General features: G+C 40.9%; 1 protein-coding gene across 1 annotated transcript in view; it reads left to right on the forward strand.

Annotated features, from left to right (window-relative positions):
- Window positions 1-23,236, forward strand: part of TMEM131 (transmembrane protein 131) — a 243,043-nt gene that overhangs the window by 200,575 nt on the left and 19,232 nt on the right. The window contains exons 26-32 of the mRNA XM_049651396.1: window positions 3,409-3,560; window positions 3,886-4,028; window positions 4,449-4,635; window positions 5,739-5,924; window positions 6,738-6,896; window positions 7,316-7,899; window positions 21,552-21,727. Of these exons, the coding sequence (XP_049507353.1) occupies window positions 3,409-3,560; window positions 3,886-4,028; window positions 4,449-4,635; window positions 5,739-5,924; window positions 6,738-6,896; window positions 7,316-7,899; window positions 21,552-21,727 (1,587 nt within the window). The remainder of the gene's footprint in view (window positions 1-3,408; window positions 3,561-3,885; window positions 4,029-4,448; window positions 4,636-5,738; window positions 5,925-6,737; window positions 6,897-7,315; window positions 7,900-21,551; window positions 21,728-23,236) is intronic.

Raw genomic sequence — 23,236 nt, forward strand, 5'->3', positions numbered from 1 at the left:
TATAGTGCTGATAAAACTGTGGTTCTCAAAGTATTGGGTCTCCTTTATAGTCTTAAAAATTATTCGGGACTCCAAAGAGATTTTTTTGTTTATGTGGATTATATCTATCCATATTTAGCATAATAAAAATTAAAACTGAGAGATTTTTTATACAAAAGGCCAAAGATTGGGGTGCCTGGGTAGCTCAGGCGGTTGAACATCCGACTCTTGATTTCTGCTCAGGTTATGATCCCAGGGTCATGGTATCAAGCCCTGCATCCAGCTCTGTGCTGAGCATGAAGCCTGCTTCAGATTCTCAGTCTCTCTCCCTCTGCCCCTGCCCCACCTTGTATGTGTATGCTCTCGCGCTCACTCTCTCTCTCTCTCTAAAATTAAAAAAAGGAGTATCTTAATTGCCTTTTTAATTAATTCTAACTCTATGCATCAGTCATTCAGAAAATATTGGTTCATCTAGATATGCAGAGCTTCCAAATGTTGACATGATTCACTCTATAAAATTCAAAAAAAATAATATTCATTAATACAACTACGAGTCTCATCAGGGAATTCTTTAACTATTGGGAGGCTGTGAAGTTCACAGGGGGTGGATTCAAGTTTCCCATAATTCTAAATTTTCTCACTCGAATTTTATCATTGGCAGCAAATACGTCAGTTGTTGTTCCTTGATTGGATAGATGCACTTCATTTTTGTGAATTTGTCACCAAATATCAAAGTCTGAATAACCACAGATTAACTGTCAATCATTCTTCCAACTGTAAATGGTTTTCCAGGAGAAAAGCAGCTAATTCTATTTGTATCTCAAATGATAGCTTCTCAAGACAACATGGTACTTCAGCAGGCAGCAGGAGTGCTATATGCATACTTCCCATTTTATCACACAATGGTAAAAATGCATGTGCCCAAAGACTGAGATTTATTAAGATTAGTATCATTACTGCTTTATTAGTAATAACTTTTTTTTAACTACAGGTACATGGCAGTGAAGAAGACAGTAGCTACTAAGGAAGTTAGATACCACTGCCTTTACTTTAAGCTGAAGCATCAGCAGTTTTACCCACCATTGATTTTGCTGACCATTGGTGCAAATGTCGACACAGTGGAAAAGGCAAATAGCATCTGCCAGTGTTATGAAAATAGTTTTGACACCATGGATACACTGAAAAGATTCTGAGATCCCCAGGGGTCCCATGGGTCACTCTTTAGAGAGCCACTACTGCAAAATTACTGAGAATTATTGAGGCCTTAATGATATCCCTGAGACATCACAACATCCTCAAATGTTTGCCAAATCATCAGAGTTTAAATTAGCTAGTGTTTATTGGTAAGATATGCGTAGTATATAATGTGTCCATCAATTACTCAGAATAGTTTACCTAACAAAGAACTTATTTACCAACCATTTTGGAGCAGTCAGGATATTCCATTGTCCCGGTAGATGTTGACAGAGAAGAATGTTAGATGCAGAAAAAAGTTTGTGCCTCAGAATCAAGAGTTAAAAATTAAGGGCGTCAGTAAGTCTATTGACTAGAAATAATGTTTGTAGAATCATGCTAACACAGGTAGGTAGATCTATGTTTGAAACCTAACTATGCCAAGTGGAGTAGAAAGTCGTACAAACCTCACTCCCCTTCCACATGTTAGCAGAGCCATGATGAGCCATGGACGTTTATAGTCAAGTGTTGCCAGAGCACCTGGGTGGCTCAGGTTGAGCATCTGAGTCTTGATTTTGGCTCAGGTTATGATCCCAGGGTCGTGGGATTGAGCATGAGTGCTGAGCATGGAGCCTGCTTAGGATTCTCTCTCTCTCCCTCTGCCCCTCTCCTCCCATGCTCACGTGCTCTCTCTCTCTCTCTCCCTCTCTAAAATAAAAATATATCCAAGTGAAAAAAAAAAAAAAAAAAAAATATATCCAAGTGATGCCAACCCTTCCCCCAAAAATGGTTAAACAATGTTACTTAAGAATTAGAATAGTTGGAAAAAAAATTAGAATAGTTGGGGTGCCTGGGTGGCACAGTTGGTTCAGTGTCCCGACTCTTGACATCAGTTCAGGTTATGATCTCATGGTTGGTAGGATCAAGCCCTGAGTCAGGCTTCGAGCTAACAGCCCAGAGCCTGTTTAGGATTCTCTCTCCCCCTCTGCCCCTTCCCCCTTCCCCCATCTCTCAAACATTTTTTAAAAATCATAACAATATATCCTTATATTTTTTTTAAATACAAAATGAATATCTAAATCTTATCAGTAGGAGTGCCTGGGTGGCTCAGTTAAGTGTTGGACTTCAGCTCAGGTCATGATCTCACGGTTCATGAGTTCAAGCCCTGCATCTGGCGCCTCTGCTGTCAGCACAGAGCCTGCTTCAGATCCTCTGTCTCCCTCTTTCTGTTCCTCCCCTGCTTACTCATATTCTGTCTCTCTCTCTCTCTCTCTCTCTCTGTCAAAAATAAACCTGTAAGGTTTATTAACAATATATCCTTATGTTTTTTTTAAATACAAAACGAATATTTAAACCTAATCAGTAGGAGTGCCTGAGTGGCTCAGTCGGCTAAGCATCCGACTTCAGCTCAGGTCATGATCTCACTGTTCCAAGTTCAAGCCCCACATCGGGCTCTGTGCTGACAGCTCAGAGCCCGGAGTCTGCTTCTGATTCTGTGTCTCCCTCTCTCTCTGCCCCTCCCCCACTCTCTCTCTGTCTCTCAAAAATGAATAAATGTTAAAAAGAAATTTTAAAAAAATAAAATAAGTAAACATTTAAAAAAATAAGTTTTATCAATAACAAGCTGTCAAGAAGTCCTATTTTGGTTATTAAACTATTTAATCTTTCAGTCATCAAGTGTTAATGAAACAGTAATTATATGCTGAGCTCTCAAAATTCAAAGATAGATTGATATTGAGTTAGAATTATTTTTACAAATAAAATCTGATGCAACCTGAAGACCCTTTGGCTGATACCCACCAGAGGGGGAAGGAGCAGGAAAACAGTGTGAAAGTGAGAACAGCATCCACGAGACTTAAGGCTGCTGGGAGCTGGGTGCACGGCTGTTTGCTTTGTGCTAAGACATTGAGCTACACTTCTTAAGTTTGTGTCCTTTTATGTATGTGTATTACATTTCAAAAAATTTTTAAGTTAAAAATAAAAAGATCTGTATACAAAAACAAATGCCTAACAAATATGAGGACTTTGGTCACTTGGGGTTCAAAGCCCTCTTGGGGACTTAATGCACAGTAGTAAGGGTCATCACTGGTTGCCCATTTCTGCTTGCAAACTGACCAGTATCTAAATCATGAGGAATAAAATTGTTCACATATTTAATCTATTCAAGAAACTCATACTGGGCTGTGGATGGCGTAAAGGAAAAGTCTTTCCAGAGAATATAGTAATGACTTCTGTTTATTTACCCAATGATTCAAGGCTCATCCACTGCAGAGTTCAACAGGATTTACAGAAGGCCTGTCTCGACATTTAATTTTAAACCTAATTTTAAAACCTGGAGAAAAGAAATCTGTCAAAATAAAGTTTACTCCAATTCACAACAGAACTGTTTCTTCACTAATCATAATCAGGTATGCATTATGATTTAAGTGTGGGTCAGTTTTTAGTACTTATACAGAAGTCCTTACTTGATTTTTAATTTGGGTTTACGTGTCTAATTTATTAAATAGGGTATTCACTTTGTCTAAAACATGCACGCATCACACCACACCAGATGAAATGTACCTCTGTGATTATGTTTATAACTTGAAAACCTGAAAAAATATTCTTACTGTACCATGTGTGACTCTTAAAACTGAAAAACCCTTCTCTCTGTGTAGATTTTTAAATTCTTAGAGGATAAATGTTTCAGTCTCAAATTTAGTGGGAGAAAATTCTGTAATTCTTCTTGCACAGAAATAACCTGACTGTGGTGGATGCTGTGATGGTCCAAGGACAAGGAACAACTGAGAACTTGAGAGTAGCAGGCAAACTTCCGGGTCCAGGGAGTTCCTTACGCTTTAAAATCACAGAAGCATTATTGAAAGACTGTACAGATAGTAAGTATTCCTAACAGTTCCAAGGGCACAACTTTCAGTATTTGCTTCCAACAATAAATAATTCCCCAAAAAAGAACAGTATTTCTATACATGCACCTGTATATATTAGTGATGAATACTTAAGATTTTTAATGAAATACTCTGACTTGCTTTCAGTGTTGTTTAATTTGGATCCTAAAAGATTTAAAGGCTCTGTATTCATTGCATGTCTTAGGTGGTTTACTCTGAGTATGGAAAGTAAAGCATAATTAAACTTTGGTGTCTAAAATGACACAGTAAAGTGGAGTACTTCTGATGAAAGCTGGGTACCAGCTGATCTCTTTGGCATGAGGAGGTAGTTCATAATGTCTGGCATATATTCATTGAATCTGGAGAGCATGCAAGATTTATATTCACTCTTGATTTTTTTTTTTCCTTTAGATTTAAAACTAAGAGAACCAAATTTCACATTGAAAAGAACATTTAAAGTAGAGAATACAGGACAACTTCAGATTCACATAGAAACCATTGAAGTCAGTGGGTACTCATGTGAGGGATATGGCTTTAAAGTTGTTAATTGTCAAGAGTTTGCACTAAGCGCCAACGCCTCTAAAGACATAATCATATTGTAAGTATTTTCTTCTGAGGTGTAACGAATCACTAGCTTCTCATCAACCTCAAATAATACAATTGCTTAAACTCCGTGCAAAGATACGTTTTCATACAACAAAAGGTATTTTATCCACAAATGTAGTTTATTTGATTTCTTTTTTCCACTTAATCGTTGGTTATTTCTTCATTGTTTTCAAAATTGTGAAACTTCCTCTGTATCAGAAGTGGATCAGATAATCTTAGAAACTGGTTTCAAAATTATGTTCAGGGTTGTGTTAAAGTGTAACATGTCGGTAGGAAATTGACTATAAATTCAGTCTCAGCAACAGACCAGTCCCTTGTATCACATACGTGCACTTTTCTGTGTGTGCAATTTAGGAGTGTGTAATATTTTGGTCAGAAGATAATTTTTTTTGCCTGTATTAGTAATAGCTGCAGCCTATTTTAATATTAATTGACAACTTGTTAGATTATAGAGTTTATGTAATAAAATGTGACCTCTGTCCCCTTAATTGAGTGATAATTTCATGGTGTTCAATGGACGTTGACTCAGTACATAGTGATATTACTCAGGTAAGGTATAATGCTTGGTACCTAAAGGTACAGTGAAGAATAAGACACCTTTCCTCAAGGTATAGATCATCTGGTTGGGGAGCATACAGTTAACAAAAAGTAAAAAATGAAATAATTGGGGCAGAAAGAAGTACTGCAGGAGATAGGACAAGGGCTAGGATGGTTTTGGGTTTTTTGGGTGGTTTTTTTTTTTTTTTTTCCAAAGGTGTTACTGGAACTATATCCTGGGAGAAGAGGGTAGATTCAGATAAAGGAGAAAAGAAGGGGGAGAGAGAGAAGCTCAGAGAACACTTCCTGAATTAATAATTACTCAAAGCTGCGTTATTCTTTTTCATGTAATTTCTTCAGTTATCCACAGAATATAGCTGTATTTGTTATTAACCTCATGGAATAATGCTTTCTCCATCTTAAAATGAGGAAGTGGCACAGAACTATCAAACTCTCAAATTCTCTGTTAGGCTTCAAAGGTGTGTGAGACTGGTGTTATATGTAAACTGCTATGGTATATTTTTAAAACTTAGTCTGACTGCTACCATTCTGTTTTAGGTTTACTCCTGATTTCACAGCTTCTAGAGTTATTCGTGAACTGAAGTTTATAACAACCAGTGGCTCTGAATTTGTATTTGTATTGAACGCATCCCTTCCATACCATATGTTAGCAACCTGTGCAGAAGCCCTCCCCAGACCCAACTGGGAGCTGGCTCTGTACATCATCATCTCAGGAATAATGAGGTACTTGTGTCTTTTTTTGAGGTTGGTATTCAGGCGTCACTTGACACTGTTCATCACATGCTCACTGTGTGCCAGTCACTCTTCTGAGTGCTGGGAATCTGTCAGTGAACAGAACAGATCTTTCTGCCTCAGTCAAACCTGCGCACACTAGTGGGAGCAGTCAGAACTAACCCTGGTTGGGTGGCATATACAGTAAAGACATATCTTCTTCCCTTAAAATTTGTTACACAAATTAAGTACATGTTAATTTCTTAAAGGGAAAAAACCATTTATAATTTACCAGGTACAGTTACTTCATTTCAGCATATGTAACTTAATCAACATGATAGAATATTTTTTTTGAAACAGACCCAAGCAACATGAAACATGAGAAATACTTTTTAAATCCTCAGCAACCTTATCTTTTTTTTTTTTTCAGTCTGTTTATGTGTGTGGAGGGTTAGATACACTTGCCTCTAAATTTACATGGTTACCCCACACATCCTTTAAGGGAAAAGAGTTGGTAGAGAGTTAAAACTGCAAGATAGTTTACCTTCTTGGTAAAAGGAAAAGTGTCCTCCAAGTGTCTGTTCTGATACAAATAATTATTTTCTTTATAGAAGTCTCCATGTAAGTTGGCATTCTGTAAAAACAAGTGTGTAGACTTTTATCCATAGTGCTTTGTTTTTGTCCAGTCCAATGAAAACTGTCACCAGCATCTCTGTTTTTTATATCCTTGTGTACTTTACCAAGAAACTCTGCCTTTAATATTAAATTTTGTTACTCTTGCACTAACAAATGAATCCCGCTCCTCCGCCTTCTGTACCCCTACAGTGCTCTGTTTCTCTTGGTAATTGGAACAGCCTATTTAGAAGCTCAAGGAATTTGGGAGCCATTTCGAAGGCGACTATCCTTTGAGGCCTCAAACCCCCCCTTTGATGTGGGAAGACCATTTGATCTCAGGAGAATCGTTGGTATTTCGTCTGAAGGAAAGTATGTTCACATGCTGGAAATAAATTTTCTAGTATACATAGATTTGACTGATGTAATTCAAAGAAAAAATAAGTTTTTCTTTTCATCTTTGCTCAAGGGAGAAAAAATTTTAATTCTAATTACTTAATAATCTCCTGTGTATATAGCTGTCTTCTCTACTAAGAACTCAACAGCAAATCCCACGTTTTTGTTATGTTGGTGAGGGTTAAAATATTCGTAATAAGATCACTGACTTGGTTCCTAAATTTTCAGAGAATAGACCCTATAAAATTGTGGAAAGTATCCCTATGTCTTGCTGCGGTTTTTTCCTTAGAGTAGCTTGTATTTTTCTCTTGCGGCTGTACTGATGAAATAAAAATTTTTTAATCTTAGATTTTGTAGGTTGCTATTTACTGATCTACAGTTGGTCCTTTTTTCAGCTTGAACACACTCAGCTGTGACCCCGGTCACAGTAGGGGGTTCTGTGGAGCAGGCGGCTCGTCATCCAGGCCCAGTGCAGGGAGTCACAAGCAGTGTGGCCCACCGGTCCACCCACACAGCAGTCACAGCAATAGAAACTCAGCTGACGTGGAAAACGTCAGAGCCAAAAACAGCTCAAGCACTTCTAGCAGGACTTCTGCACAATCTGCTAGTAAAGCAAGCCCCCTTGTCTTAGATTCAAATGCAGTGGCCCAGGGTCACACAGCAGGCAGAAAGTCCAAAGGGGCAAAACAGAGCCAGCACAGCAGTCAGCACCATGCCCACAGCCCACTGGAGCAGCACTCTCCACCTCCACCGCCACCACCAGTGCCTCAGCACCAGGAACCGCAGCTGGAAAGGCTGTCACCCGCCCCCCTCTCGCACCCTTCCCACCCAGAACGTGCCAGCAGCACAAGGCACAGCTCAGAGGACTCAGACATCACCAGTCTCATAGAAGCCATGGACAAAGACTTCGACCACCATGATTCCCCACCCCTAGAAGTGTTTACAGAGCAGCCGCCATCACCACTGTCCAAAAGCAAAGGTAATCATCCGCTCTTACTGTCAGAAAAGCATGATATATGAAGGGAAAGCCAGTGCATAATTAAGGAGCTGTTGCGATCATAGTTGTGATAAACAGCTAATTTAGTAAGTGTTCTTGTGGTTCAAATTTACCTCCAGTTTGGACTGAAACTTTTCTGTATCAGATGTAAATAGAGAGGGACCCATTTATCATAAAAGATATTTGTACTTCTTAGGTACTTACCAAACTCAGAGACTTATTGGACAACTGTTTCCATTTTCAACTATTTGTGTTTGTTGTCTTGTGATAGGTTGAGCTTTCTTTTTTTAATCGTTAAAATAATTTTTATACAGTGGTAAAATGGAGATCATCTCTGCCTTTTAACTCAAAAATAACATTTCCACAGAACCTGTACTTTAGAGCAGGGGTTGGCAAACTACAGCCAGTGGGCCAAATCACCACCTGTTTTTATAAATAAAGCTTTATTGGGACAAGCCATGCTCATTCATTTACATATTGTCTATGGCTACTTTCATGCTACAACAGCAAAGTTGAGTAGCTGCAAAAGACCGTAAGGTCCACAAACCTGAAAATATTTACTATCTAGCTCTTTACAAAAAAAAGTTTGCTGATCCCTGCTTTGGAGTTCTGTATGCTGTGTTAGTTACCTATTTCTCAGTAACCAATCACCTGAAAACTTCATCACTTAAACACCAACCTCTACTGTCTCAGAGTTTCTGTGGGTCAGGCATCTGTGTGCCGCTTACTTAGCTGGGTTCTCCAGCTCATGAGACAGCAATCAAGGTGTTGCCTGGGGGTGAAGTCCTCTTAAAGTTCAAATGAAGGTGGATCCGCTTCCAAGCTCACTCAGGTGGTTGATGGTAGGATTCAGTTCTTCGTGGCCTGTTGGACTGAGGATCTCAGTTCCTTGCTGGCTGTGGCCAGCAGCCTCTCATGGGTCCTTTCCATAGAGCAATTCAAAGCAGTTAGCTTCACCAGAGCAAGGAAGCTAGAAGGCAAGAGAGGGAACAAGCTAGAAGGGCAGAAATCAGAGTCTCTTACAACCTAATCTTGGAAGTGACATCCCATAACTTTTGCAGTGTTCTGCTCATTAGGAATATGGTGTGGCCCATACTCCAGGAGAGAGAACTCCATAGAGCATAAACACCAGGAGGGTGGGGCTCACTGGGATTCACCTTAGACATTACATACCACACATACACAGTGGTAGCCCATTTGGTAACTTCCAAAATCAAAATATAAAAACCAGTAAACCAGTAAAAGCCAATTAATCCCTTTACAGCCTGAACTTTTGCATCTTCCTCTCTCTCCTGTGGCAGCCCTGCTAAAACACGTTATTGCAAGCCTGTTTTGATATCTTCCTCACTGGTGTACCAAGGAGTTTTTTGCCTTTGGTTTATGCAGGGAATGGGGAACTTGGCGGCACTGAAAGGCCAAAAGCAATCCAGTGTCCCAGAGTCCAGGACTTTTCTATTAGATAATTTCCTGGTCCCAGTGATACAAAAACTAGTTACCTAGCGTCCTCTTAGAATTACATGTATTTGGATTTGCAAAACAGTAAAATATCTTGAATATTACTTAACTTTTTCCAGAGAAATATATTTTTTGTTAACTCATTATTAATAGAGCTTACTTATTTTAGGGAAGTTTTTATAGTAATATTAAATGAATGTTTAAGTTCTTTTTTTAATTAGGTCAAGTTACATAATATGTTTTCCCCATATTGAGGACATTAATAAAATGAATGTAGATGATCCTTTCTTACCAGAAAGAAAGAATTTGTCAGTCAAACTGAATACCTCACTGCTGTGTCTAAAATAGTCCTCCAATATCAGTGTGATAGGCCCATTTTTATTTTCAGGGTCATTCACCTAGAATGTAAATTTTAAAATTAAAAAATGGGGGGCACCTGGGTGTTTCAGTCGGTTAAGCAACCGACTTCGGCTCAGGTCATGATCTCACAGTTTGTGAGTTCAAGTCCCTCATCAGGCTCTGTGCTGACAGCTCAGAGCCTGGAGCCTGCTTCAGATTCTGTGTCTCATTCTCACTCTGCCCACCACCACCCCCCCCGCCACGTGTGCTCTGTTTCTGTCTCTCAAAAATAAAATAAAAAATTTATTTGTAGATTTGTAAAAAATTTGTAAAAATTTATTTGTAAAAAAATTTTTTTAATTAAATTAAAAAATGGTTTTTAATTATCACAGCGGTCTTAGAGTCCGCCTACTAAAAGATATGTAATGATGGCTTATGGGCACCACATTGTTACTGATTCTTTAGCCCACAAGGAGACAGTGGTTCCAGGCATCACATGAGTGGCCATTCTGTTTGTTATCTTTCCTATTGCTGCTGTTCAGAAAGAAGAAAGGAGACAAAATCTTTAATTTATTTTTCAGCAAGTGTTGTTATTAAAGTGTAACATACATATGGAAAACCAGCCTCTTAAATGAACTTTCAAAGGGAGGCATTGATCTCCAGGTTGCAAAATAGTGGCATGTCATAAAACCCTAGGCTTTTAGTTGGGCTGAACCTTTATAACCTCTCTAAAGCTTTCCCCCAGTCCCTACAAATAGTCATCATGTTTACATGAAGTATGAACCTTCTGTTTTCAGAAACACCCTGTTCCCCCTACCCCTCCCCAGTCTCTCAAACAAAAAGTCTCCCTTGTAATGAGTTTATGTAATTTCTAGCTTTTGGAGACTGCTCAAAGTGACTTACCTTCAAATAAATACAATCTTCCTAGATCTTGCCTAAATTGTAGGCCGTCCAACCATTTCCCTAGTCATTCCTCCGTCCACTGCTCCTCATGGAAGGTGGCACCCAGAAATGCCCTCTGTTCACAGCAGGGCAGTCATTAGACTCTATACTTGTGTGGTTTCTTCCCCTGCAGTATGTTAAGTCCTAGAGGCTGGACAGAGGCTGTTGCTGGATTGAGGTTTAAAACCTGAGGAAGCTCTGAACCTGGTGCAGGCACTTCTCAGTATCTCCGTTAACTGAAGAAATGGAATATGCAGCCACGCTCATTTCTGGCTTTGGTAGAGCGAAGGGCAGCTTTATCTAGGGTGGGGAGATGCAGAGTGGTACAGGGTCGTGAGGCCAGTCTCTATCATAAGGCAGGCCCAGAGATTAAATCATGGCTCTGCCCCTTACCGACTGTGTGACTGTGAAATTAGTTCTCTGGACCCCCATTTGTTATCTTTAAAGTGGAGAGGATAGCTGCTACCTGCATCATGTCTGGGGTGTAGCTCCTGCTATGACTGTTACTAGGGAAGGAAATGGTGCTCATTGTCTTCAGCCTGCTGAGTTGAAGAGCGCTGTGGAACACCCCAGCAGCAGTGTCTACTTGGAACTTAGTCTTAAGGGTGAGAAATGGGACAAACAGAGGGCTAGAGACAGGGCCCTGAGGGCAGGGCCAGCAAGGAGAAGGCCGGCAGACAGTGCGACAGAAAGCAAGTAGAAGATGTGGTTGGCATATCCCAACAAGGCCAGAAGTAAAGGGAGAACAGAGCTCTATAGAGCCTGGCAGCTTGACCTTGACCTTGGCAAGATAGTTTCAGTGAAGTGATAGGACTAGAAACCAGGTTACTGTGGCATACAGAGTACTTTTCACATCAGACTGTTAACAGTGGCCACTTCTGTTTATTGTCAATTTCCCAACTTAAATTTAACTGAAGTATTTGCAAACATTGTACACAAAATGAATAGCTTTTAGAATGTAGCGTTTTTACTCTTGTAGTAATTATTTATATTAGATTGGTTAGAACGCTAATGTTACGTGAAATTTCTCACCCCAAGTTACATCTAAAATGTTTACCTCAACTTGAAGCAGATTAGTCAGATGTTGACAACTAATCCTAATGGTATGCCTTGTTTGAATTGCTGAAGTTGCAGTAACGGTAAGATATGATGATAGTACCTACATCACCAGAGGTTCTGGGACTTCTGAATTGGTGTATAGCTGCAGGGGTTGGCATTCAGCCTTTGAGAGGGTTAAGCTGAGACTGAATACAGATAATTTGGTCAAATTCTGAGGCTGAGGTTGAACATCAGTGTATCCTTAGTAAAAAGCTCACTATTGGGCATTGTTGTAGAAATGGAATGTTGATTACTAAAGACAAGGAAGAATTAGGTTTTAGCTCATCTTTTTATGTGTTTAGTCAAATGTCTTGTGATGGCAGTGGTATTGAAGTGGGAAAAGATTACACTGAACAAAAAAAGATCTGAGCAGTTATATTAAAATGAAAAACATAATTCTGATCCCTTGGTTGATTTTTTTTAATAGGCCGTCTAGAACTGCACATGCCACTAAGCCGTGTGTGTTGATTTGCATTAAATAAAATGAAAACTGTAATTCCTTAGTTGCATTAGCCACATTTCAAATGCTCAACAGTCACATGTGGCCATTACAAAATAAGGCATTTCCAGAATTGCAAAAAGTTCTAGTGGACAGCACTGTGTCTAGAGTGACAGTGAAAAAAGTAACATCCTGTTAATGTTTTGATTATAATATACTTAAATATGAAGAAAGCTTTTTATATTGTTTATACTTCTGTAGTTTTTTCCTTGAAATGACAGGCTGCCTATCCCTTAGAGATACGAGGAAATTCAGAACACAGGTGTTGAATGATGTTTGAAACCCACATCCTGCCATTCTGCATTGTTTTCACATGTATCTGAAGCACAGCATTTTCTCTGGTTTATACTTTTAGAACTTTAATTTTCTTTTCATCCTTTTTTTTTTTTAATTCAAAGTTAGGGTGTATTTGATAAACTCAAATAAAAAGAACCCATTTTCTGATTACTGAACTGAAAAAAAAAAAAAAAACAGTGGCCACTTAGTGCTTTGGGGGCAAGTAAGTGAAAGGGGGTATTTACTCTTTAATCTTTGGTTTCCGTGGTCTTTAACTTTTAATCAAAACAAAAGGATGAATATATCTTTTGGTAGTATTTTTAATGAAAAAAAAGCGGGGGGGAACATGGTGCTTGGAAATATCTATGGGTCAAGGACAAAAAACCAGTAGAGCTGAGAGTGATGGTGTTGGTCACCATTAATGCTCCAGACGTGATTGTGCAAGCATTGTGCACCCTGGTGATTGGCATTGCTGTGACCCTGTGTCTCCAGTTAGGAAACCCAATCCAGAAAGAAAGGTTGCAGGAGGCAAATATGTTAGCCAGACCCAGGCCCAATTCTGAGTCGACGGCTTACAACCCCACCGCACTGCCGCCTCCAAAAAAGAAGAGAAGCAGGTGCCCAAGGAGGTGGGTTGTGGGGGAGACCCAGTCCAGTAGATTATAAAAGAAGGGACACTCCTCATTCCACAGATACATGGATGTGGATGAATGGGTTAGAGATGAAGAGGCAGAACGGGGGCGTCAGGGGAGCTTCTGTTTGAACTGAAGTAACAGCTGCTGGGACTGAGGGGAGAAGCGGTAGGGTAGAAACAATATAGAGACCGTTTGGACATTTCTGTGGACTGGGAGTCCGTGGTACATGAGAGCTGGATGTACGGAGCAGCCCTTCGGGTAACACTTGGACCCAGCTGAGGCTCGCAGTGGCACTCCCTCAAACTTTTGCCCTTCTTCTCAATCTACACTGCAGCCCAGGGGTGAGGCACCAAAGCTGGGTAGTTGGATTACAGTACTGTCGGAGTTCTGCAGGGCAGGGGTGGCAGAAAGACCCAGGGTTGTTGGCAAGAGAGGCATATGCCAGACTTGGAGGCATGGAACTTGGAGGATAGAGAAGGACCTCACGCTAGAAGGAGCTCCACAGACAGGGAGAACATGGGCAGTCAAGGGACGGGAGATCCAACACATCCAACTGCAGGGATGGCAGCAGCACAGGAGTGGTGGGAGACTGTGCTCTGGAAGTGAGGCCTGACACTATAGGGCTTCAGAGGAAATGCAGTTTTTTGGCAGTAACAGGTTCTTAGGTGCAGCATTGGGAATGGGGTGTGGAAGCACAGTGGAAATAAAGCCCATTGGCAACAGTGAGGCCACAGAGCTACAAGTCTGCCGCCCTTGACACAACTCTGGAAGCCTCACGTATTTGGGAGTTCCGATTCGGGGAAAGGTATGCAGTGCATATACCATGTGATTCATATGACTCTAAAAAGTAACATCAGTTAAAAAAAAAAAAAAGTAACATTAGTTCAGCTTAAATTGTACCACCAGAGTTTAAGCAACTGGTTTCGTTTCTAAATGAGTTAGGGAGAAAAACCTCTGAGAGCTTTTTGGATTTCAGAGGTACTGATGAGAGATTATTGACCTGACCCATACAAGGCCTGGGGCCCAGACGATGAGAGATTGAGGGTCAGAGGAAGTCGGTGAGGCTGGTGCCAGGGTCCTCAGTGAAGACTGGGAGACATTCAGGGCACGATGTTGAGGCCAGACAGTGTGTAGGAATGTAATGTGTATGCAGTTGTCATAAATGGAGTAAATCCAACCTGATTTGCCCAATACAGGTGGAGAAGTGGATCCAAGTGAGCCGAGAGATGGGCTAGTATTGGCACAAGGGGAGTAGTATTGGTAGTAGTTGCTACCCAAAGTTGTGGTCCAGAGACCAGCAATAGTGACATCACCTGGGGGCCTTTGGAAATGTAGAATTGTGGGCCCCAACCCAGACTGCTGAATCAGACTCCACATTCAGCAAGGCCCACAGGTGATTGGGATAACTGTGTGAACCCAGTAGTGAAGGTAACCAGTGAATGTCCTTGGGAGGTGGGCACCTGTCCCTCTAGTGGTCCTTGGGCAGACGAGGAGTTGCCCTTAAAGGGAGTGAAGAGAAATGTCTAGACAGGACAGAAGCTGTCTTCTCCTGACATCAAGTTGTAGTTGAGTGTGCTTTTGTAATATCTGTGATATTTGATTTCTAGAATAAACAAATCCAAAATTGAGTGTAATAATTTTATGAAAACCCTATGTAATTTAATCCTGGATACTATTAAGTTTTGGTGGTGCAGTTTTTTCCTAGTCCTGGGTACCTTATTGGTTCTGCTTACCCCCACAAATGGTATATAAGACCTTATAAAGGTACAAGAAAAGCTAGAATAAAAAGAGTATGTTCCCACAGACTCATTATTAATTCCTTCCCTGGGTTAGAAGTAAAATTATTTCACTTAATAGGAATTCTTTTCTAACTTATATTGAGTTAAACAAGTATCTTTACAATCTAAGCACAGAGTTTAATCAGACAAAATATGATTACTGTAAAATTTTTTTTTAGTTTTTAATGTTTATTCTTGAGGGAGAAAGACAGGGTGCGAGTGAGGGAGGGGCAGAAAGAGAGGGAGTCATCGAATCCAAAGCAGGCTCTAGGCTCTGAGCTGTCAGCACAGAGCCTGACACTGGGCTCAAACTCATGAATCACGAGATCATGACCTGAGTGCAAGTCAGACGCTCAACTGACTGAGCCACCCAGGCACCCTTGATTACTGTAAAAATTTGAAAACTATTTGCTTTAGCTTAAAGAATTCCTGAAGAGTTTTCTTCATATGCATCTTTTGGTATGTTTTAGTTTATCATACTCGTATAAAGGTATTATTTCTGAACAAATAGGGAGAAATAAATTTGCATGACCAATACTGACCCAAATAAATTGCATGTGGGTCTGTTTATTGGCCTCATTTAGACCATTTCAGCAGCCAAAACGTGAGGAGGCAAATTCATGCCAGAATTGGTGGTTCTCTAGAGATTCTAGTCAGGTGTTGCAATTGACATTACATGGCCTGCCTTGGGTCCCCTGCTGCCAGGGACTGCACATATTCAGAAAAACCATTGGCTGGTAATTGAAACTTTACTGAAGTGGTTCTTTTGGGTAGAAGTTAAATGATTTAAGTGGAAGAGAGACAGCCAAAGCAGCTTGCCCAAACTAGTTTATTGCAAATTCATTTATTCACTACTTAGTGTCCTTAGTAGAGGACATATTCTTTAAATTTATATTCATACTTTTCCTACTTAAACTAATTGGAAGTGGTTTAAATTATTAAAGCACGTGTAAAACAGTGAATAAAAGACGAAAAGGAGTTTTTGATGTTTTATGTGTTTGTTTTTAATTATGGTCCTTTCTCATCAGAAACTTAGAACAAACTTAGTTGTTACCATCAAGTGTTAAATTGAGCAGCACATTTCTTGGCAGCTATGGCCAGACATTGTTATGTAGTTCTCATGCAGGAAAAGGAAGCCTAAGAATTCACCTGAAAAAAAAAACAGACTTTGCTGGCATTGAATTCCTGCTTGAATCTGAGGACACTGAATAACAGAGTGGGCATTTTGCCTTGATTAGAGAGAATATGGGAATGTTCTTCACGTTCACATTGTCTTGACCTTATAACATTAAATCCTAGCTCCTCTCCTACATCACGCCTCTTAGATGTACACCCAGCCTCACCCACGCACACAGCACTTGTGGTGACTACAGCATGTATGTAGTCAGCTCATAATTGGATTATTTGATGAGGCTCATAGCTTCACTGCTCAGTAAGGATGCTAGATCTGTAAGATGCAGGTGGTACTCTGTCACAGATATGTAGCAGCCCGCCTTATGTTCCCATACACACAGCCCAGCCCTGAGGGACCCTGCAGATAGGGACAAATGGTTTTGGTCAATGAAGAGTTTTGTATCCACTCAGTCATTAGAAAAAATATACTCCCTCAGGCTTTAAAGCAATGAAGAAAGTGTTTCATTTTGACCATTTTTATGAGCAGGCATGGCAACCAGCAACTGCATACAACTTAGTCAGCAGTCCAATATCACAGCCCGGATACAGGCATGCTCCTCTTCTGCACTTCGCTTTACTGCACCTCGCACGTAACTGTGTCTCTTACGGCTGTGGCGGTCCTGCCTTTAGTATCCTTCTAACAGCGCTTGCTCACTTCATGTCTCTGGGTCACATTTTGGTAATCCTCACAATACATCACAACTTTTCCTTATTAAATTTGTTGTAGTGATCCATAATCAATGATTACAACTCACTGAAAGCTCAGATGATGGTGGTTAGCATGTTTTAGACATAATGTATTTTTTAATTAAGGTATGTACCTTTTTTTTAGATATAATGTTATTGCACACTTAATAGACTACAGTATATTATAAAGAGAACTTTATTTTTATTTATTTTGAGAGAGAGAGAGAGCACAAGCAGGCGAGGGGCAGAGAGAGAGAGAATCCCAAGCAGGCTCTGTGTTGTCAGGGCAGAGCCCGATGCAGGCTTGATCTCATGAACCGTGAGATCATGACCTGAGTCAAAATCAAGAGTTGGATACTTAACCAGCTGAGCCACCCAGATGCCCCTGAAGATAACTTTCATATGCACTAGGAAACCAAAAAATTGACTCACTTATTGTGGTGGTTTGGAACCAAACCTGCAGTAACTCCGAGGTATGCCTGTATTAATACCAATACAGTCAAGCTACAGGACATTTACATCACCATGTGATCCCTTTTGTGTCCTTTTCTAGCCACAGCCACTTCCCTCCCACTCCTGTCCCTTCCTTAACCCCTGGCAACCATTAACCTCCATTTTATAATACATCATTTCAAGAATGTTGTATAGGGGCACTTGGGTGGGTGAATTGGTTAAGCGTCCAACTTTGGCTCGGGTCATGATTTCACGGTTTGTGAGTTCGAGCCCAACGTCAGGCTCTGTGCTGACAGCAAAGAGCCTAGAGCCTGTTTCGGATTCTGTGTCTCCTCTCTCTCTCTCTCTCTCTCTCTCTCTCTCTGCCCCTCCCCTGCTCCTGCTATGTCTCTCTCTTTCTCTCAAAAATAAATTTTACACAAACATTAAAAATTTTTAAAAAAGATTGTTGTATAAATGGAATCATACAGTTTGCCACGAAGACTGACTTTGGATTCAAACCTGGATTCAAATTCTACTCATAGAGTGAGATGGGATCAGCTTCCGGACTTGGGGTGGCAAGTCTCCGAGCAGGTCACACTGTAAGTGTATTTCAGGATTTAGAAAGGCACAAACCAACTTGTACAGGTTGGCAGACCCTGGCCAAGCACTTGCTAGGTGCTGGGCACCATGCAAGGCACTGAAGATAGATCAGTAAGGCTGGTCGCTGCCCTGCAAGTGTTTAAACTGTATGAGGAATGACAATGCCGAGGGGGCATATGTTGACCAAGTAGGTCATGGACACATGCTCAATCTAGAGTCTGCTTGGTGATGGTGGGAGTGGGCAGACAGAGGGTGAGTGGCCTCAGGGACATTTCACCCAGACGGTGGTGTGAAGTCTGAGGAACCTGTCGCTCATGTTAGGTCTATCAGCCACTGCTGGTAACACTGGGTTTTTCTAAGCTGCTTTTCCCTTCAGTTTGTATTGTCTTTACTTGGATGGGTTAGTTTTTATATAGATTATACACCAGTTAAGGTGTGGTTTCCTTAAGGCAGGTGATATCCTGTGTCCTCCACTGTGTATTGAGGTAACAATTTTTCTTGGAGAGGGCAGTTTCCCTGTGACTTCTGATTCCCGCTTGCCAGTCCCCTCTTGGCAAAATGTTTGAGACTCCCCTTTCCCAAAGCCCAGTCTTTCCACTGGGAACCAGTCCCTAAGGAAGGGAATAAACCCTTGAGAACAAGCTTGACTGAGAAGTCAGCTTCTTCCCTCACCCCACCAAGTGGCAAGAGGAAGACAGAGGCCACCCCAGTGTGTGCAGCCTTGCAGGGCACATAGGCCCATCATCAGGCTGATCCAGTCAGAATTATTTCTAGTCCTTTGATGACAACATGTTCTCTTCCCTCCCACCAACATTTGAATTTGGGAACAGAAGCAGCAGAGGAAATCACACAGGACAGTGAAGCAGCTGCTAGCCTAGGCCGTAGGACTGATACAGTGGTGATTGTGTTGATACCATTGACTACTGATTCTCAGCCTAGTTACACGCTAGAGTCACTACAGGAGCTTTTTAAAAATTTACCCATGCCAGGTCCCACACAGAACTGCTTAATCAGAAACTCAGTGTGGAGCCCCAACAAAGCAACATCTCTTAAAAACTGAGAACAAACTGAGGGTTGATGGGGGGTGGGAGGGAGGGGAGGGTGGGTGATGGGTATTGAGGAGGGCACCTGTTGGGATGAGCACTGGGTGTTGTATGGAAACCAATTTGACAATAAATTTCATATTTAAAAAAAAAGCACCCCAGATTAGTCTAAATTACAGCAGATTAAGTATGATTCTTACAGACTGAGAACCCAAAAGATGTTTTTTAGGATATTTAACTCAGTTTGGGCATTTTAGATTTGAATTGTTTATGTCAAATTAATTAAAGTGAGCCCCTGGGGGGACTATAAAGGAGAAAGAAGTTCCAAGGGCATATCTCCAGGGAACATCAGCAAAGATGAAGCCAGCAAAAAAGTTGCCAAAAGAATCCCAGTACCAGAAAAGGATAATACTGTGACGTATGGCGGGGCGGGGAAGGAGATGGGATATTCTAGTGTCCAAACAGGTCTTGTAGAAGAGGAGTGCTAGAGGTCATTGGTATTGACAGCTAAGGAGTTATTGATAACCTTTTCAAAATGCCATTCATTAAGGCGTTGGGGACAAGTGCAAGTGCAGCATATTAAGAAATTAATAAAAGATGGGGATTTGGAGGTAAAAAGTGTAAACTAGTCTTTTGTGAGATAAGCTTTTTTTTTTTTTTTACCCAAGTTTTCAGTTTAACTCTTGGTTTGTTAAGTGTTTCTTTTTCTCCTTTGTGTATCCATGTCGTCAGTGTTTGAGTCCAGCTTTAAAAAATGTATCACTTCTAACACTTTCCTATTTATTAAGCTAGTTTCAGGTTATTGTAAATACGATTATTTATATAGGTAGTGCCTCTCACACAGTGAACCTAAGCATGACAAAATTGTATAATTGCAGGTGAGAAATTCATTGCATGGGGGATTGATCTCTATCGTGTGGGGAAGTTTGAAGGGCTTTCAACATGAACTGTTGAACTCAGAATCTGAGAAATCCAGGGGCTCCTGGGGCCAGAATAGGACCGGCTCCTTCCCTTCTGCCATGGCAGAGAGGAGCCGCAGCCAGTCAGGATGGATCAGAGGCTGTAAATAAACCAACTGGCCGATCTTCTGCTAAAACAAAGGCTTCTCAATTTTTGAGACTTAATGTCCCAGTTATGGTTTCAAATATAATACCCCCTGGAATCAGTGTGAAAGTAAACGACAAAATGACATTCCTAAAAATCAGAGCTTTACCTATTCTTTTTCTAGAGCAGGCTCAGCAAAAGTTTACTGGAAAGGGCCAGACAATAAATATGTGAGGCTTGATGTGCCACAAACTGCCTTCTGTCATATATTCTTGTTCCTTTTTCCAATCACTTAAAAAAGTAAAAATCACTCCCACCTCACAAGCTATACAAAACAGGCTGCAGGCCAGATTTCATCCAGGGGCCATGGTTTGCTATCCCCTGTTCTAGATGCCAAAGTTTGAGTTTCTGACAACAATTAACAGTGGCCATGAAATGTTGGGATTTAAATAACTCGTATTAAGCTACCATTATCAGAGTAATGTATTTTTAATTGGCATATATAGAATGGGTTAAACTGTGGCTTATGTGGCTTCTGCAGCTTTACCCTGCCTGCCCACCCAGGTGACTCCACAGGTGTTGGAATCCGGGGATTTCTCTGCAGCTGTCTGATGCAGCTAGAATGTAAGCTCTGTGAAGGCAGGGATTATGTTGTTGGTGCTGGTGCTGTACTCAGGACATGGAATGCTGCTTGGGAAATAGTGGCACTCAAATATACTGTGGCTTCTTGTTTGTCTTGGGAGCATCCACATCTTTTAAAAAGACTAGGCTTTCTAAATTTTTTTAATGTTTATTTATTTTAGAAAGAGAGACAGAGCATGAGCAGGGGAGGGGCAGAGAGAGGGAGACACAGAATCTGAAGCAGTCTCCAGGCTCTGTGCTGACAACTCAGAGGCTGACATGGGGCTCAAACCCACGAACTGTGAGATACAAACTGTGAGCCAAAGTCAGACACTCAACCAACTGAGCCACGCAGACACCAATAAAAATACTAGGCTTTCTATAGCTCTGTTTCATTCTGTCCATATAGAACATTCCGTGATGTTTATGTGCCAGGCACTGCTCTGAGGGCTTTATGAATTCCTCATTACAACCCTGTGAGGTGTTGTCTCTCCCAGCTTACAGATGGGAGGCCAAGATCACACAGCTTGTTAGGGAGAGCCAGGATTTGGACTCAGCCATCATGGTTCTGTCTCCGGGCCTCTTCTATCCCTTGGGTGATCTACATGGGCATCACCTTCAGGCTTCCATCTCCAAACAGGCTTGAAAGGATCTCTGGTTTTCACTTCTGTGACTTTTCAAAGCTGCATCGCCCTGTGGAGTATAAAAAGAATATTCTAAGACAGACATAAACTGGTCAAAACTACTGAGTTTGCCAAAAGTCATTGAACTCTATACTTAAAATGGGTTTATCTTACTGTACATAAATTAATTATGCCTCAGTAAAATTGACTTTCACCAAAATTCTAATCAAAAAGCCAAACATGATTTGGAAAGCTGTAATTAGAGAAGAAAGAAACCTTTATTAATGAGAAAAAGAATCCAGCCTCTTGGAGAAAAGTTATAATGGCTATGTTTTCTGAGCTATTTAAAAACCAAGAAGTTATTTTATTTTGACTTTCACCCCCAGGGAAAGGAAAACCTCTTCAGCGCAAGGTGAAACCACCTAAGAAGCAAGAGGAAAAGGAGAAGAAGGGAAAGGGAAAGCCACAGGAAGATGAACTGAAAGACTCCTTGGCTGATGACGACAGCTCCTCCACCACCACAGAGACCTCCAACCCAGACACAGAGCCTCTCCTCAAGGAGGTATGACGGGCTCCCCCAAACAAACGATGGAAGGAGGTGTCTCATAGATTGGGTTTTTTAATATAGAATGAACCTTTTCTCTTTAACATATGTACATGTTCTGAGGATTCCTTCTCAGCGTGCACAGGCAGGCCTAAGCCACTGTCTTGCAGGAAGGAGTCACAACCCCCGAATGGAGGTCTTCATTTCCCCCAGGCAAGAACATCTGCCAGCATGTTGATAAAGTAAAATAATTAGAAATTGGAAACCCTGCTTGAAAGATAGGGACTATCTAGAATAGTAACTACCCTGGCTCATGCAATTTGTTTCAAATTTTAAGTATCAAAAGAGGATGAGAAAGAACTAGACCACTTTAATTATATTGGATTTCTCCTGTCTTATCACAGCTGGTACAGCAGGCTTCGGGAGCAGCTCACTCCTCCTGCCAGGAGGGCAGTGACTGTCCTGGAGTGGAAGGTGGCCTCAGGGAAGACCCAAGGCTTTAGTGGTCACCCAGAACTGGCCAGCTCAGCAGACATCAACACATCAAGAAAGCTTCCCTATAGCCCAGAGTCCTCAGCAATCAGGGTAGTCACCAGTGTCAAATAATACTGCAAAAGTCTGGTACTTAGTGGTGTTAGGTAAATGGAAGGTAAGGTTACTATTGTGAATGAGTCTGAGACTGAGTTATAGGTGCTTTGTAGAAAAGCGAGGGCATAATTCTATTTAGGCATTTTTATTTTTAGATAACTATATTTCAAATTTAATATGATCCTAATATAGCCTTTAATACTCCAGGCCCAAATTCCTTTTTCAGTTTTAATCTAGTAACCTAAGGAATCATTTCTTAAAGATGTCTAACAGTGTCATCTGCATATATTAATTTTTTAAATGAAATTTATATGTGACTTATTTTTCTTGTCAACTCCCTTCCCCTTTGCATCCTTCACATTTGGTGTGGTGCTCTGTATGCCCTCAGTACAGTCCATAGCATTGGATTCTGTACTGGGTTGTATATCCTTTCTAACAGATTCCTTCAGAAATGCAGAATGCCATCTACTCATCTTTGAGTGCAATCCCAACAGTTTTGATGATACAAATAAGCATTTGGAAAGCATTTTCAGCACAGGCTTTCTTCACAACTTTTCCTCACTTCCTTTCTTGCCTTTCCAGCTTTTCTCCTAACACTTCTCTCCAGCTGACCCTGTCTGCCGCCATTCTGTGTGCACCCACTGGCATAATTCTCTCTGTTGTTCGTTTCCTCCTGCTTCTCCTGTCTCCTCCCTGCCATTTGCTTCTTGCAGACACAGCACAGAATCCTCCATGCGGCCTTCATGCCTGCTGTCCTGCTCCCTTCTGATCAGCTTTTATTCCTCCTCCTCAGTACTCTTGCATATAATTTATGTGCTTTTACTACTTTGTGACTGGTGTGTTTTCCAGTTGTGTGTGTTTCCTTCCTAACTAGATGACAGACTTGACAAATCACTTTCCCATAGATGTCTTTTCCATCCTTTTTCTACCCTTTCATTC

This window comes from Panthera uncia, assembly GCF_023721935.1.
Source record: "Panthera uncia isolate 11264 chromosome A3 unlocalized genomic scaffold, Puncia_PCG_1.0 HiC_scaffold_11, whole genome shotgun sequence".
Lineage (NCBI taxonomy): Eukaryota > Metazoa > Chordata > Mammalia > Carnivora > Felidae > Panthera > Panthera uncia.